The sequence below is a fragment of the Cololabis saira genome, chromosome 24 (genome assembly GCF_033807715.1).
Source record: "Cololabis saira isolate AMF1-May2022 chromosome 24, fColSai1.1, whole genome shotgun sequence".
NCBI lineage: Eukaryota > Metazoa > Chordata > Actinopteri > Beloniformes > Belonidae > Cololabis > Cololabis saira.
Window position 1 is genome coordinate 17,072,628 of NC_084610.1, and position 17,330 is coordinate 17,089,957.

Genomic DNA, 17,330 nt, shown 5'->3' on the forward strand with positions numbered 1-17,330 from the left:
TTATTTTTCTCCTGCCTGGCCCTAATACTCTTCCGTAGGGTTGCATCGTTTCCAAATGTTTGTTTGTTTTCTTCTAAGTTTATCACTTCAAAACTGTTAAAGCTTGACACATATACTTTTAATTAAGCTGTTGGCATTTTTCTAACCTTTAAACACCAAATAAAACTCCATCATGCTAAACCAGTCTGGTTGACACTAAACAAACAAGCCTGCTTTGTTGCAGACCTTTTCTTTCCAGCTGCACAAGCAGCAGCGGCAAGACGAAGGTACATGAAGTCGAAGGCTTTTATTTCTTGAAACCCTTTGGGTACCCAGTAACACCATCGTCCTCATTTATCTGAAGGTTCAGAGGTAGGCAAGGGAAGTGGCAAATAGCGGCTTTAAGTCACTTTTGACCATGTTGAAATGTATTTACTGTCAGAAATGTGGATTGTATCTCATGCTAAATGTAGAAATTCAGGAAAAAACATAAAAAATATCCTTATATGTGTTCTAACATTTCATTGTGGTGATTTTGAGCAAGATAAATAAATATTTTACCTCCATGGATGGATTTTAGAGAAGAGATTCTGCTACTGAAACAAGGTTTGAAAAGCAAACCTTTGCAAGCGATGATGAAGATAAGATAAGCTAAGCTAAGCTAAGCTAAGCTAAGATGTTACAGCAGCTCAAAGTCATATACATGTTCAGGGCAACATGAACTCAGACTAAATAAACAATAAAGATACATTATAAGTATGAAAAATAAATAAAAAATAAAAAATGCAGCTGTTAATACTAAATAACCCTTTTGTGTGATGAGGAGAGTCAGTCAGCCTGTGTTATACATGCATCAAAAGCCATCTGAGTTTAAATACCATAAAATGGTATCAAGATCATAAATTAAGGCCATTTTTTCATAAACTATATAAGAGCAAATAGAAATTCCCTATTTCACTGTCAGTTTGGTGCCCTGACTGTATATAAAAGATGTATGCAATACATCCCTATCCAGAACTCAGACTCATCTTCTTCAGATATATATATATATATATATATATATATATATATATATATATATATATATATATATAAAAATATATATAAAATAGTACATAGATGGTGCCGAAATTTGATGTATAATTTATTATATTGTTCATAATTTCTCCAAAACTCTTTTGTAAGAATTGTTACTGTTACGTGCCGTATATGGAGGATTTTTTGTGCCAAAATTAAATAAATAAATACATCATTAATTAATTAAAATGAGAATGAAATATATCATTAATTAATTAAATGTGTCATTAATTAAGTGAAGTGAAAGAGTGAAACTGACAGTTTTACATTTACATTTCATGATTCAGCAACACGAAATCATCAATTAAATGTGTCATTAATTAATTAAATGCAGTTTTACATTTCATGATTCACACGCAACACGAAATCATTAATTAAATGTGTCATTAATTATTTAAATGCTGAAATAATAAATATATATTTTTACTTAAAATGAACTGTATTTTAATTAATTAATGACATATTTCATTCTAATTTTAATTAATTAATGACACATTTAATTGATTAATGATATATTTAATTCCCATTTTAATGAATTAATGATGTATTTATTTATTTAATTTTGGCACAAAAAATCCTCCATAGCCGTAGTGTGTGTGTGTGTGTGGGTGTTTTTCTTTTTCTGCTTGTTGTAGGAGCTGCTGGGACGGAGCGTCACAGCTGTGGCCCATCTACAATCAGGAGGCTTCACAGGTGTGACAATCAGGAGACTGCTACAAAGGAGAGTGGACTGGAGCTGCCGGGGGGCTGTCCTGTGTGGACCGTGGTGTCTAGGGTTGCCACCTTTCAGAAATAGAAATAAGGGATGCCCTGATTTCAGCAGCGCAGGAGCCAAAAAAAAAGCCCCAAAACTTCTAAACTGAATAAAAATGTGTTTATTTTATATGAAAAAACAAAATGCTTTGATTTAAAGTTTAAAGTGCTTTAATAGCATTGAACTTGCATGACTGTACAGACAGCCAACCATGCTAGCAACTGAAATAACCTCCTATGCTACGTATGTCCATATCAGCCCAGATGTAATATAGCCTACAGGTGAAGAATATGGTGTAAAAGTTAATTTATTTCAATAATTCAACTAGAATATGGTGTAAAAGTTAATTTATTTCAATAATTCAACTAGAAAATGGTGTAAAAGTTAACTTATTTCAATAATTCAACTAGAATATGGTGTAAAAGTAAATTTATTTCAATAATTCAACTAGAATATGGTGTAAAAGTTAACTTATTTCAATAATTCAACTAGAATATGGTGTAAAAGTTCATTTATTTCAATAATTCAACTAGAATATGGTGTAAAAGTTAATTTATTTCAATAATTCAACTAGAATATGGTGTAAAGGTTAATTTATTTCAATAATTCAACTAGAATATGGTGTAAAGGTTAATTTATTTCAATAATTCAACTAGAATATGGTGTAAAAGTTAATGAAAATACGGTACAAATCGTGTCCCGTATTAGTTCAATACGGGACGCAACATTTTTTTCTCAAATAAAGGACAATTCCGTATTTTACGGGACGGGTGGCAACCCTAGTGGTGTCTGCTGTGTTTGGTGTTCGTGGAGCTTCAGTGCTCTCCAGAACCGCTGTCTCACCACCTTGCGTTCTGCCAGTGTTTTTTGATTTAGGTGTATTCTACTAGTGTGTAGCAAGTTTAATGTAGTGTTTTTCCTGAGTTTCCCTGATCGTGCTTGGTTGTCCCTCCTTTTGAGTGGATTGTTTTTTGTTAAGTCCTTGTTGTCCTCTGTTTTTGGAGGATTGTTTTGTGTTTAACAATTATTGAGTCCTTGTTTATTAATAAAATCCCTGAATTTTGTTTAAACTCCCAGCCATCATCTTTTTCCCTTCCTGGGAAATTTCTACTATTGTTGCTCCTGAACCTCTTAGTTTGTTCAGTTTGTAACAGTTACTAACTCTCCACGTTTAACACCATCCACACCTCTGTTTAAAAAATTACAAATACTAACAATCTACGATGTGAATAAGTATCAAACATGAATCCTGATGTATAAAGTCATATGTTCTCCATTAACTTTACCCACACATTTTCATAATTATTTTGAGTTTAATTCTTATCATTCATACTCCACAAGCAGAAGGAATGATTTGCATATCCCCTTCTGTAGAACCCCAGTTGCTATATTTTCTTTTATGTATCAAGGTGTGGTGCTGTGGAACAGTTTAAAACATCTAAGTGAAACATGCTCAACATTATCTGCATTCAAAAGAAAGCTGAAAAAAAGTTTATAGATTTTTTAATATACCTGTGTTTTTCATTCACCATTAGGGGTGGGTATTGGGAAGGACCTCACGATACGATACGCATCACGATACTTGAGCCACGATACGATACGCATTGCGATATCCCGATTATGCGATATCCCGATTATTATATTCTACATAGTTCACCGAAAAATTTAAAAATGCATTACACATCTTAAAATCCACGTTGTACATATGTACATCAGATGATAGTGATGGATCTTAAAATCCGAGTTGCACGTTCATCAGATTATAGTGACAATTCATGGGACAAACTGAGTCAAAACAATGTTTTATTATAACTATACAAGCTAAAGTTACAACATATTTGTATACGTTTTTCATATTATTTACATCATATGAAATTAACATTAAATTTAGTATGAGGTTGCTTTAATTATGTGGCAAATGATAATAAACACAAGAAAGATGGGTACTAAAGCCAAGGACAGGCACAGTGATCAGTCAGTATAGATATAAATCCATAAATAAATAAACCTCTGTCCATTATTTTTAATTTTTTAAGGACAGGCAATTGTGTTATTTAAAAAATAAATTATAAAATGAAATAAAACGTAAAATAAAACCTGAGCTCAGTGCAGGGCCCTCCCAGGGTTGGTAGAGAGTGGCAATGCCCAGGACTGTCACTTAGGTAGGAGCACTGGGTGATATAATGGGAAAAAGATCGGGGATAAAAAAAAAAAAAAAAAAAAAATCGATATTCAAATTTTGAATATCGATATTGAATCAGCTGGAAAAGTATTGCGATATATTACCATATCGATATTTTTACCCACCCCTATTCACCATTATTCAAATTTATTTTTCAACTATTTCATTGTATTCTGAAGTATCGTATAACTCTGAGTTATCAGTTATACTGTATAGGCCTATGTATTGTGCCTATATGGTTTTGTGAATTATTGTTTTTTACTTTTTCTTGTTTTTACGAGGGGGGAGTCACTTATAAGCCCTTTGGGTTTTTATGACCTCTCCTGCACATCTTTTCTCAACTTTTTTCCTCTGTGTAAAAAAAATATCTTGTACATGTTCACTGCAGGGAGGCCCAATATAAATAAATGATTATTTATAAAAAAAAAAATGGTTATTGGTACAAACTATAACTATGCATTGTTTGAATTTGTTGATGTTATAAAATGTATGAATATGTATTGTTTTATTTATATCTAAATGTTAAACAGAATTATTTATTTTCTGCTTTTCCTTTCATTTTTTATATGCTACCTCTTTAGGTTTGCTTTTAATATTTTGTTGTAATGTATTAGAATCCGAAAAAGGGTTTATTGCCAAGTTTGTTAACACACACACACAATTAATTTGTTGCTGTGATTGGTGCAATACAATACAAATATAAAACAAATATATAAGAGATAAAATAAAATGTATAAACAGAAATGTACAATATGAGGTTTTTAAAGTGCCGGATATGAGTCTGTACAAAAGTTACAGGATTGGAATCTTTACGTTAATGTAACGTAGTGTGGGATGGGGGGGCAGTCCGGGGGAGAGGGGGGACCGGGGCCTTCTCTCACTCTCATTCTTTAACTTGATATCGAACACAAGCCACAGACCCAGCAGCACATTTATCATCTCCTCCAGGTTCTACATCTTTAGTGTTGTTGTCTTCTTCGTTTAGATCACACAATCAAATACGTCACAGCAGCTTCACTCCAACCTCCTACTTCTGCTCTGGGTGTCCAAAAACAAACGAGGGCCAGGCGAGTGGAGGCGAGACGAGATGAGTCGAGTCGCGCTGAGTAGGTACTAGTATAAAAGCACCATTAGTGGTTCCTGTATGTTGTATTTCTCCTCCAACAGGCATATCAGACGTGGCTGGTTATTGTTTATATATAAACACGGTGACTTCAGCATTTTTACAGTTACTGCTGTGCAGATGACCACAGGTTGCTGCCTCCAAGGGGCCGCTTACTTTTTCCAACAGCACTGTGAATGTTTAACGGGTGCTCAATTGTTTTTATGTGCTATCATGTCATGCCCGATGTGATTGTCTAATATTGAGACTCAGATAAAAAACAGATTACATTTGATTATAAATTAGTGAAGAAAACCAGTTCATTCCAAACGTTTGACATATTTTTCTTGCTACTGTGTGTTAGGCACCATCACCTTGCATATTGAGAGTAGAGCACTTTTATTGTGACTCCAACTATACCTGTGAACAAATTAATTTCAGAGTTATCTTCCTTTTTTCCCTGGAGTGGGATTTGCTTTTTATGACTATACATGGTGGAGTTTTTTTTTTTTTTAAATACTGCCTGATATAATGTATGTGAATGTAATTGGTGTTCCTGCACTAGAAAAACATCATCAAAAAATTATCTTTTTGGCGTGACGTGATGCGGACGTGATGACGTAATGCGGACGTGATAACGTCACGTGGGCGGGGAGATTCATCATGGCGGCGCCCGGTCACTGAGGAAAACTATTGTTTGGACTTTTTTTCTAACTTTCTAACACAAACTCCAACCCCATACGTCGATCACTAACCGGAATACTTTCACCACATACTGGAGTTAGCAGACCTAGAGGAACATATCGATCACTACTACAACAGCTGCAATATGGACAACAACCCGCAGGAATCAAAACCAAACAAACGGAGAAAAACCTCATGGACAGAATACTGCTCAGTATGTGTTTTTATTGTTACTGAAATTCATGGATTTTAATGGACGTGCAGACGTGGGTTAAAATCAGTGTTAACATTCAAATTTGTATTTACCACAGAGGTGTCGAAAGTATTCACATTCATTTCTCAGGTAGAAGTATAGATACTAGAGTTTAAAAATACTCCTGTAGAAGTTGAAGTATCAACTCAAGTTTTTTACTCAAGTAAAAGTATAATAGTACTGGTTTCAAAACTACTTAAAGTATAAAAGTAAAAGTAATGTAAGGGGGGAAAAGCCATTAAGGACAAAAGCCATTGAAAATGAATGCATCTTAGTATAATGCAAATATATTAAAGAACCATATATGTGTACTCTTGAGCATTAACATGTGTTTCAGAGAGCAGAAGATATGATGACTAGTTGCCTATAAGTATTGTAATGGTGCAAAAAGTCAAACTTCAGAGGCATGTTATCATTTATCCTAACCTTTATTGGAATGTACATCCAAGTTTAGTTGCAGGAATCTGAGGGAACGGATGTAAGAACAAAACTGGACAAGAACATCTGAAACAACCACAACCAAATTCACTCTATCCGGATGGAGCAATTTAACTGGATAGTTTTTTTTTAAAGGCCGAAATGAAATAGAGTAACAAGGCTGTTTTTAAAATGTAAGGAGTAAAAAGTACAGATAATTGTGTGAAAAAGTAAGGAGTAAAAGTAAAAAGTCGTCTGAAAAATAATTATTCCAGTGAAGTATAGATAACCAAAATTTCTACTTAAGTAAGGTAACAAAGTATTTGTACTTCGTTAATTGACACCTCTGATTTACCATAACTATATCATTTTTATTTGTTTCTTTTGCAGACAAGGAGAGCCGAGGTGAAAGTGGCTGTAGCAATGGTGCAACACGATGTTTCCTTTGCAGTGGCTGACCATTTCAGCCCCTTGTGGAGGGAATGCTTCAAAGACTCTCCCACAGCTCAACATTTCAAGAGTGCCAGCACAAAAACTACGTGCATCATTAATCATGCAGTTGCACCACATTTTAGGAACGAGCTGGTGATGAAGATGAGGGAAAATCCCTTTACACTAGTTACGGATGGATCAAATGACACAGGTACAGTATACCTGGACAGATAAATTACCTGTTTCCATTACCTCATGTTATGTTCAGTACTCGAGTTGTAAAAGAAAATCAGGGGGGATGGTGGATTTTATCATATGGGGACAGATAATTTGTGCTGATTACAAATAATATAATATATTACAAATAATAGCACTGACCAAAACACCTGCAGAAATACTGCAGGAATGACATAGCAGCAGTTAAATGCAGCCTTCTGTAAGCTTTAAATATCCACTGGGCTTACATCAAATACATCAAAACACAACAATAAAAAACAGTTTTCTGAACTTATCAATATGACTCTGTCCTTCACAGGATAAGTAAAATGGATCACTGCAAAAACTCAAAATCTTAACAAGAATATTTGTCTTATTTCTAGTTAAAATGTCTAATTTTAGTAAAAAAAATCCCATTACACTTAAAACAAGACTAATCACTGGAAAAAACAACAATTTTCACCTGTTTTAAGTAGATTTTTACTTGAAATAAGTAGAAATATCTGCCAGTGGAACAATATTTTTTTGCTTGTAATGAGAAGATAAATCTGGTCCCACTGGCAGATTATCCTACCTATTTCAAGTGAAAATTTACCTGAAAAAGGTGAAAATTGTCACATTTTTCTGGAGCTATTTTTCTGGTGATGACTCTAAATGTTGAAATAGCAGTAAAACCACATTCATTGATGAAATGACATAAGGGATGGAAAGGGGGGGTGGCAGTTTTACAGGGGGGATGATTTGGACCGTTTTTATTTCAGGGGGGGGGGGGGGCATCCCCCCTCAACCCGAGTACTGGTTATGTTCATGTCACACACATTGAACTTTCACATGCATGCAGAGTTAGTTCCATTAGATATTTATGTAGTATTATATCATCTGTTGAGAGGGATAGTTGAAATTATGTATGTAGCACATATATATTTATAGGGATATTTATGTAGTTTATATAGTGTATATTTATATAGATGTATATAATAGTTGTATTTTCTAGATATTGATATAACATTTATGTAATATTTATATTGTCTATATACTTATATGGATGATTATGTAATAATATGCATGTTAGAGTATTTATGTAGATTATATTTATATGGATATAATACTGTAATAGCAATAATGTAAATCCATAGTGTTATAAAGGGGTAGGAACTAGGAAAAAGTGTATACTTCTTCCTACTCCTTTTCAAACATATGTTTATATGAAGATGTAAATGTTTATCTTTTTATTATTATTTTTACTTTCATTTTATATGCATGTTCGAAATAAAAATTAATCAAAGTTATGTACAATATTATTGTTACAGGACTAGAGAAGATGAACCCCTTAACTGTAAGGGTATTTGATGGCACCAACAAAGTTGTGCACAGATTTCTCGACATGTGCACCACAAGTGGAAGAAGCTGTGGCACAGCTGATGTCATCTATAAAAAAATCCACGACGTCCTGGTAGAACACAAGATACCGTGGACAAATTGTGTTGGCCTGTCAGTTGACAATGCCCCAGTTGATATTGGAGCCACAAATTCAATTGCTTCAAAAATGCTTAAGGAAAACCCCAGCATTTACATTCATGGATGCCCCTGCCATATAATGCACAACACTGCTAAACACGCAGGGAAGAGGTTTTTAGAAGTAAGTTTCAACATGTTTGCTTTCCATTAAATATGTTCAGTGAAGGTGAAGTAAATCATTTGCTGTATAATGAAAAAAACTGTGCTCATGTTATTTTCTGCAGATATCTGGATTTGACGCCGAGGACCTTGTGGTTGATGTTGGATACTGGTTTAAGGGCTGCACAAACCGTAAAGGTTACTTGACAGGTTTGTAATTCAATTACCTTCAGTGTTATGCACCCAAACTGAGGAACAATTGGGTTAACTTAATTTTTCCTTACTTATTTTACCAGAATTTTGTGAACTCCATGGGAGTGACTACATGGAAATGCTGCTGCACATTCCGGTGAGGTGGCTCGGCTTGGAAATGTGCATCACCCAAATCCTGCGGCAGTACGGCCCACTCACCAGCCATTTCAAATCTTTGAGTAAGCCACACATTGTATTAGCCCTAGTTCGAGATAGTTGTAGGAGACATCCAATACTAACCTACCTGTCTTTTTGCAGACGAGAAACAACCAAGGTTCAGGAGGCTGGTGGAGGCGTTTTCAAACAGCCTGACGGAAGTTTACCTCCAGTTCCTTCGGGCCACTTTCCCCGTGTTCACCACACTCAACCTCCTTCTCCAGAGAGAGAAATCTTCCATTTTCCAGCTGCATGAAGAGGTAAATGGGAGGGTTTTTTGATGTCTCCTTTCCTAAGTGCAACACCCCTGTGAAATACAGGACTGTCTCAGAAAAATTAGAATATTGTGATGAAGTTCTTTATTTTCTGTAATGCAATTTAAAAAAACTAAAATGTCATACATTCTGGATTCATTACAAATCCACTAAAATATTGCAAGCCTTTTATTATTTTAATATTGTTGATTATGGTATACAGCTTAAGATTCCCAGAATATTCTAATTTTTTGAGATAGGATATTTGAGTTTTCTTAAGATGTAACCCATGATCAGCAATATTAAAATAATTAAAGGCTTGCAATATTTCAGTTGATTTGTAATGAATCCAGAATGTATGACATTTTTGCATTACAGAAAATAAAGGACTTTATCACAATATTCAAATTTTCTGAGACAGTCCTGTATAGGTTGTGCTGCTTTGTCAAGAAAGACAATTAAATTATCCAAAGCTATCTACAAACCGGATTCGGTTGAAGTTGGGCAATTGCATAAAATGTAAATAAAAACAAAATACAACGATTTGAAAATCCTTCTCAACATATATTCAATTGAATACACTACAAAGAAAACATATTTAATGTTCAAACTGATAAACTTAATTGTTTTTTGCCAAATAATAATTTACTTAGAATTTCATGGCTGCAACACACGTTGGGAAAGGTGGCAAAAAACACTGAGAAAGCTGAGAAAAGCTCATCAAACACCTATTTGGAACATCCCTCATGTGATCAGGCTAATTGGGAACAGGTGGGTTCCATGATTGGGTATAAAATGAGCCTCCCCAAACATGCTCAGTCATTCACAAGCAGGGATGGGGCGAGGGTCACCACTTTGTCCACAACAAAGTCACTTTTAAAAACTCACTATTTTAGACTTGCGTTTAACTGACTGTATTATTTGTCTGTTTTTATTATCTCTCAATTGTGTCTTATCTTAATATTGTACTAATTGTTTGTTTCCTGTGCTTGTAAAGCACTTTGTGACTTGTTTTTGAAAAGCGCTTTATAAATAAAGGTATTATAACTGCGTGAGAAAATAGTTGAACAGTTTAAGAACAACATTTCTCAAAGCAACATTGCAAGGAATTTAGGGATTTCAACATCTACAATGGGTTGCAAAAGTATTCACCCCCCTTGAACTTTGTGACCTTTTGCCACATTTCAGGCTTCAAACATAAAGATATAAAACTGTAATTTTTTGTGAAGAATCAACATCAAGTGGGACACAATCATGAAGTGGAACAAAATGTATTGGATATTTCAAACTTTTTTAACAAATAAAAAACTGAAAAATTGGGCGTGCAAAATTATTCACCCCCCTTAAGTTAATACTTTGTAGCACCACCTTTTGCTGTGATTACAGCTGTAAGTCTCTTGGGGTTTGTCTCTATCAGTTTTGCTCATCAAGAGACTGAATTTTTTGCCCATTCCTCCTTGCAAAACAGCTGGAGCTCAGTGAGGTTGGATGGAGAGCGTTTGTGAACAGCAGTTTTCAGTTCTTTCCACAAATTCTCCATTGGATTCAGGTCTGGACTTTGACTTGGCCATTCTAACACCTGGATATGTTTTTTGTGAACCATTCCATTGTAGATTTTGTGTTATGATTTGGATCATTGTCTTGTTGGAAGACAAATCTCCGTCCCAGTCTCAGGTCTTTTGCAGACTCCATCAGTTTTTCTTCCAGAATGGTCCTGTATTTGGCTCCATCCATCTTCCCATCAATTTTAACCATCTTCCCTGTCCCTGCTGAAGAAAAGCAGGCCCAAACCATGATGCTGCCACCACCATGTTTGACAGTGGGGATGGTGTGTTGAGGGTGATGAGCTGTGTTGCTTTTACGCCAAACATAATGTCTTGCATTGTTGCCAAAAAGTTTGATTTTGGTCTCATCTGACCAGAGCACCTTCTTCCACATGTTTGGTGTCTCCCAGGTGGCTTGTGGCAAACTTTAAACAACACTTTATATGGACATCTTTAAGAAATGGCTTTCTTCTTGCCACTCTTCCATAAAGGCCAGAATTGTGCAGTACACGACTGATTGTTGTCGTATGGACAGAGTCTCCCACCTCAGCTGTAGAGCTCTGCAGTTCATCCAGAGTGATCATGGGCCTCTTGGCTGCATCTCTGATCAGTCTTCTCCTTGTATGAGCTGAAAGTGTAGAGGGACAGCCAGGTCTTGGTAGATTTGCAGTGGTCTGATACTCCTTCCATTTCAATATTATCACTTGAACAGTGCTCCTTGGGATGTTTAAAGCTTGGGAAATCTTTTTGTATCCAAATCCAGCTTTAAACTTCTCCACAACAGTATCTGGGACCTGCCTGGTGTGTTCCTTGTTCTTCATGATGCTCTCTGCGCTTTAAACGGACCTCTGAGACGATCACAGTGCAGGTGCATTTAGACGGAGACATGTTTACACACTGGTGCATTCCATTTATCATCATTAGTCATTTAGGTCAACACTGGATCATTCAGAGATCCTCACTGAACTTCTGGACAGAGTTTACTGCACTGAAAGTAAAGGGGGTGAATAATTTTGCACGCCCACTTTTTCAGTTTTTTATTTGTTAAAAAAGTTTGAAATTTCCAATACATTTCGTTCCACTTCATGATTGTGTCCCATTTGATGTTGATTCTTCACAAAAAATTACAGTTTTTTATCTTTATGTTTGAAGCCTGAAATGTGGCAAAAGGTCACAAAGTTCAAGGGGGGTGAATACTTTTGCAACCCATTGTATAAAGCATTAAATATGCTGTCTTTGTAGTGTATTCAATTGAATATAGGTTGAAAAGGATTGTCAAAATCATTGTATTTTGTTTTTATTTACATTTTACACAATTTCCCAACTTCAACCGAATCCGGTTTGTAGATAGCTTTGGATAATTTAATTGTCTTTCTTGACAAAGCAGCACAACCTATACAGGACTGTCTCAGAAAATTAGAATATTGTGATAAAGTCCTTTTTTTTCTGTAATGCAAAAATGTCATACATTCTGGATTCATTACAAATCAACTGAAATATTGCAAGCCTTTTATTATTTTAATATTGCTGAATCCGGTTTGTAATTTAAAAACAGCTGAAATATGTATTTATTCTGTGCGTTACATGTGTTCCTTGATACATTACTTGTACAGAGAGATAAAATAACTTAATTATCTAAACTTAAGTCTACTCATAGTCATTGAACTGAGTAGTAATTGCATTTGAATCTTTTTGGACATTACACTTTGCAGATGACGACATTCATCAGGAAGCTGTGTTCAAGGTTCATGGCACCAGCAGCACTTCGAGGAAACGTCCTGGACATCCCCTACAAGGACCCACAACACCAACTGCCAGGTATTGCTTTAAAGTATACCTGCAACTACACCTTGATTATGGATTGAGTCGCCTTTTTGATGATGAAAACTAATACAGAATTGTAAAAAGTATGGTATTCCAGTTACAATATATTCACCCTTCTGCCATCTGGTAGAAGATTCAGAGACAGCTTTTATATCAAGCCTCCTGGAGGATTCATTCAGGAGTTGAATGAATCTTTCAACTTAAATTAATCCTTTTTTATTATTATTTCACCTCTACTATTTATCTACTTTCTGTTTAAATTCTTTCTGTAAAGTTCATTACTTCGAGCACAACACATTTCGTGACTGTTCAATGTTATTTATGAGTACCGTATTTTCTGCACTATAAGGCGCACCTAAAAGCCTTTATTTTTCTCAAAAACCTGCAGTCCGCCTTATAATGCAGTGCGCCTTTATAGTTAGTTAGTTAATATTTATTTCGGTCAATCACAAACAAAAATCAATAAACAAGATAACACATGTTTTAGCCTGGTCAACATTGTGATTATTTGACCGAAAAGGTCTGGGCTTGAAGCATAAAGCTTATCTTGCCCACCTTTTAACTGAATATAGTATACAAAAAAACTAATTAAGTATCATAAGTCTACACAAAATAATAATAATGGTAATAATAATAATAATAATAATAATAATGATGATGATCATAATAATAGTAATAATAATAATAATAGCAATAATATGATAATAATCATAATGATAGCTCTGAAAAAAGAAAGTGAAAAGATGCTAAGGAAACCGGCAAAACCAATTTAAGTTGTCATTTTATCTCATGCATTTATATATGATCATTACGGTAATTTCTAGGGGTGTAACGGTATTTGTATTCGTCCCGTACCGTCACGGTACTGAGTTAAAAAAAAAAAAACGGCGAGGTTATGCGGCGACGCGCAACCTTCGCCGTAGGTGCTGCGTTGGTGTAACGCGGTACCATAAATCAGCCTTAACAGTCACAGCAAATTTGCCGTGAAGGAGATTAGCGCTAAAGTTTAAAACCTACAAAGTTTTGAATGTTACCCCGTTTTCCACGTTACCTGGATTATTTTGGGTTATGGAAGAGTCAACTGTCATTGGTGAGTCAGTGTAACCTTCTGAAATAATTTATTTATCAGAATGTTGTGGTATTCTTGACCACCTGCTTATTTGAATGTGCTTGTGTTGTTTTCAACTAGACCGCCGAGTCTATTCTCTGTTATAGAGCTCAGAAATGATGTTATAGACCGCTGTGTCTATCTATCTAAATAGATGTGTAATTTAGACCAGTTATGTTTTTTTTTTGTGTTTAAGCTGTATCAAAGATGGAACTGAGTCTGTGTGTGTGTGTGTGTGTGTGTGTGTGTGTGTGTTCTTCTGAACAAGTTTGTGACTTTCCTCTGCTTTCTGCAGCATAGGCCTATAGGCTTAGCTCAATAAAAGTGAGAATAAATGTTGTTTGAGGGGTAGGATGATGTTGTTGAACGTTAAAATGACTATCATAAGGGCCCATGGAGAATGCTCCGCCCCCAGACGGCTCTGCCCATTATTCTATTTATTTTACACTTTAATAAGAGATGCTTTTTAGTTTTGTAGCCAATTGAACAAACTTTAACTTTCAAATGCTATGATCAAAATAAAGGAAGAAAAAACTCGTCTTATACATTTGGGACTTTTTGTATTTTTTTTCCCGTTGTACCGAACCCGTACCGAACCCGTACCGAACCGTGACCCCTGTACCGAGGTACGTACCGAACCGTGACTTGTGTGTACCGTGACACCCCTAGTAATTTCTGTAGTCAGGGGGATTGTAGCTACTGTAGTTGGTGTCGCCGAAGTAATGGCGCTAAAAACGTCAGGAATCGTCACAGACGTTCAAGACAACAGCAGCGACGCTGACTCGCATAATGGCGACTTTGACGTGACGGAGCAAAGCTGGTTTTTATTTTGTTAAAGAAGTTTGACATACAGTACTTTTCTTATTTGGTTTTTTTTGCATTTGCATTTGCTGTAGGATTTTGTAGCATTTCCTGTAGCGCAGCTCCATCAGGTAGATACGTAACTCAACCCCAGCCACTATAGTATGGTATTTTACCAGATATTTAGTGCGCCTTATAATGCAGTGCGCCTTATATATGGGGACGTTTTTAAAATACGTCATTCATTGAAGATGCGCCTTATAATGTGCCTTATAGTGCGGAAAATACGGTATATGATAGGGATGGGCGGCATTTATCCCAATAACGATAAAAAAAATACCAATACAAAAAGTGTCATCAACGGGAATCTTTCTTTCTTTCTTTCTTTCTTTCTTTCTTTCTTTCTTTCTTTCTTTCTTTCTTTCTTTCTTTCTTTCTTTCTTTCTTTCTTTCTTTCTTTCTTTCTTTCTTTCTTTCTTTCTTTCTTTCTTTCTTTCTTTCTTTCTTTCTTTCTTTCTTTCTTTCTTTCTTTCTTTCTTTCTTTCTTTCAGGCTCATTTCTTTCTTTCAGGCTCATTTCTTTCTTCTTTCTTTCAGACTCATTTCTTTCTTTCTTTCTTTCAGACTCATTTCTTTCTTCTTTCTTTCTTTCAGGCTCATTTCTTTCTTCTTTCTTTCTTTCAGGCTCATTTCTTTCTTTCTTTCTTTCAGACTCATTTCTTTCTTCTTTCTTTCTTTCAGACTCATTTCTTTCTTCTTTCTTTCTTTCAGACTCATTTCTTTCTTCTTTCTTTCTTTCAGACTCATTTCTTTCTTCTTTCTTTCTGGCTCATTTCTTTCTTTCTTTCTTTCTTTCTTTCTTTCTTTCTTTCTTTCAGACTCATTTCTTTCTTCTTTCTTTCAGACTCATTTCTTTCTTCTTTCTTTCTTTCAGACTCATTTCTTTCTTTCTTTCTTTCAGACTCATTTCTTTCTTCTTTCTTTCAGACTCATTTCTTTCTTCTTTCTTTCTTTCTGGCTCATTTCTTTCTTTCTTTCTTTCTGGCTCATTTCTTTCTTTCTTTCTTTCTTTCTTTCTTTCTTTCTTTCTTTCTTTCTTTCTTTCTTTCTTTCTTTCTTTCTTTCTTTCTTTCTTTCTTTCTTTCTTTCTTTCTTTCTTTCTTTCTTTCTTTCTTTCTTTCTTTCTTTCTTTCAGGCTCATTTCTTTCTTTCTTTCTTTCAGACTCATTTCTTTCTTCTTTCTTTCTTTCAGACTCATTTCTTTCTTCTTTCTTTCTGGCTCATTTCTTTCTTTCTTTCTTTCTTTCTTTCTGGCTCATTTCTTTCTTTCTTTCTTTCTTTCTGGCTCATTTCTTTCTTTCTTTCTTTCTTTCTTTCTTTCTTTCTTTCTTTCTTTCTTTCTTTCTTTCTTTCTTTCTTTCTTTCTTTCTTTCTTTCTTTCTTTCTTTCTTTCTTTCTTTCTTTCTTTCTCATTTCCTCAATTTATCGTTTTTACAGTGAGATGACAAATTCTTACCGTGGGGAATTTTTTTGACGGTATATCGTGAACGGTAAAATATCACCCATTCCTAGTATATGACAATAAACTTGAAACTTGTATAACTCTGAATTATCCTGTAAGATCATAGATGTCTGTATTTGACTAGCTTACTTTATGTCTCACTGATTAGGAGAAAAACTCAACGTGGGTTTCACCACCAGAGGGACATTAAACAGGTTCCTTGAGGCTGGAGATGTTTCCTCAGACCAGGCACAACAATTTCATCAGGCAGCACTGGCCTTTTTGGTCGGGGCTGTGGATTACGCCATGGCAAAGCTGCCACTGAAAGACGCTCTCCTGAAGCATGCCAGATTTGTGGATGTGCAGCTGAGAGCCGAGTGTGGGGTTGAAGACGTCCTATACTTTGTCCACAGGCAAGGATTTTCACATACTGATTATATATTGTTAAGTTTAATGGTCATGCTCACAAAACAAATCTGTTTCTCACTCACTGTATTCTAATCAGTCTTGTACACATGTGCTCTTTAAGATTTCAGGGACTCCTCCCTTTTCATGACCCAAAGGAGCAGGACCAAGTATGTGAGGAGTTCATGGAATACCAACTAATGAACATCACCATGCCTGAAGACCCAACAGCCTTTGATGTTGAGGAGTTTTGGGGAAGAATGGCCTCAACAAAGAACAAGGTAAGACATATTTTGCACACACAACATGACTTACTCATCATAATTACAATCAAAGGAAATTGTTTGAGTAATAGAGGCGTCTGGTTCCTTTTTTCAAAGGTGACTGGCCTGAACCAATTTGGGAGGCTATCCAAGATTGCAACATTGGTTCTAGTGCTACCCCATTCTAATGCTGATGCAGAGAGGGTGTTTTCCATGGTTGGCTTGGATGAAACATCAACCCGAGACAGCATGGCTCTGGATGGGACATTGTCATCCATTATGACCCTGAAAATGGCTGGCATTGAGCCAAACTGCTCCAAATGGGAACCAACACCAAAGATGATAGAAGAGTCCAAAAAGGCAACAAACACCTACAATGAATAATAAAAACCAGTTTGATGAAGAAATATCATGATAATTGTTAAGTTAGGTGGGTTTTCTTTTTTCCCCTCTCTCTTTTTAGCACCATTGTCATATATTTTTGCTTTGAATTAAAAAAGAATACGACTA

The 17,330-nt window shown here is 35.4% G+C and overlaps 1 protein-coding gene and 1 long non-coding RNA gene across 2 annotated transcripts; both read left to right on the forward strand.

The window, feature by feature from the left end:
- Positions 1-5,751: 5,751 nt before the first annotated feature.
- LOC133424833 (uncharacterized) lies at positions 5,752-16,653 on the forward strand. Its single transcript, XM_061715365.1, has 8 exons — positions 5,752-5,992; positions 6,839-7,091; positions 8,407-8,735; positions 8,839-8,923; positions 9,010-9,144; positions 9,224-9,381; positions 12,632-12,737; positions 16,322-16,653. The coding sequence occupies exons 1-8, from the start codon at positions 5,924-5,926 to the stop codon at positions 16,651-16,653; spliced, it is 1,467 nt and encodes a 488-aa protein (XP_061571349.1). The 5' UTR covers positions 5,752-5,923.
- A 32-nt stretch (positions 16,654-16,685) lies between these two features.
- LOC133424943 (uncharacterized) lies at positions 16,686-17,251 on the forward strand. The gene is made up of 2 exons (XR_009770924.1): positions 16,686-16,838; positions 16,938-17,251. It is a non-coding gene; the product is annotated as an uncharacterized LOC133424943 (long non-coding RNA).
- The last annotated feature ends 79 nt before the right edge of the window (positions 17,252-17,330 follow it).

Excerpts from the sequence above, each read along its gene's own strand:
- LOC133424833 (XM_061715365.1), top strand. The coding sequence starts at position 5,924 with ATGGACAACAACCCGCAGGAATCAAAACCAAACAAACGGAGAAAAACC. Across the intron at positions 7,092-8,406 it reads GGATGGATCAAATGACACAG|GACTAGAGAAGATGAACCCC; the intron begins GTACAGTATACC and ends TTATTGTTACAG. Across the intron at positions 8,736-8,838 it reads CAGGGAAGAGGTTTTTAGAA|ATATCTGGATTTGACGCCGA; the intron begins GTAAGTTTCAAC and ends TATTTTCTGCAG.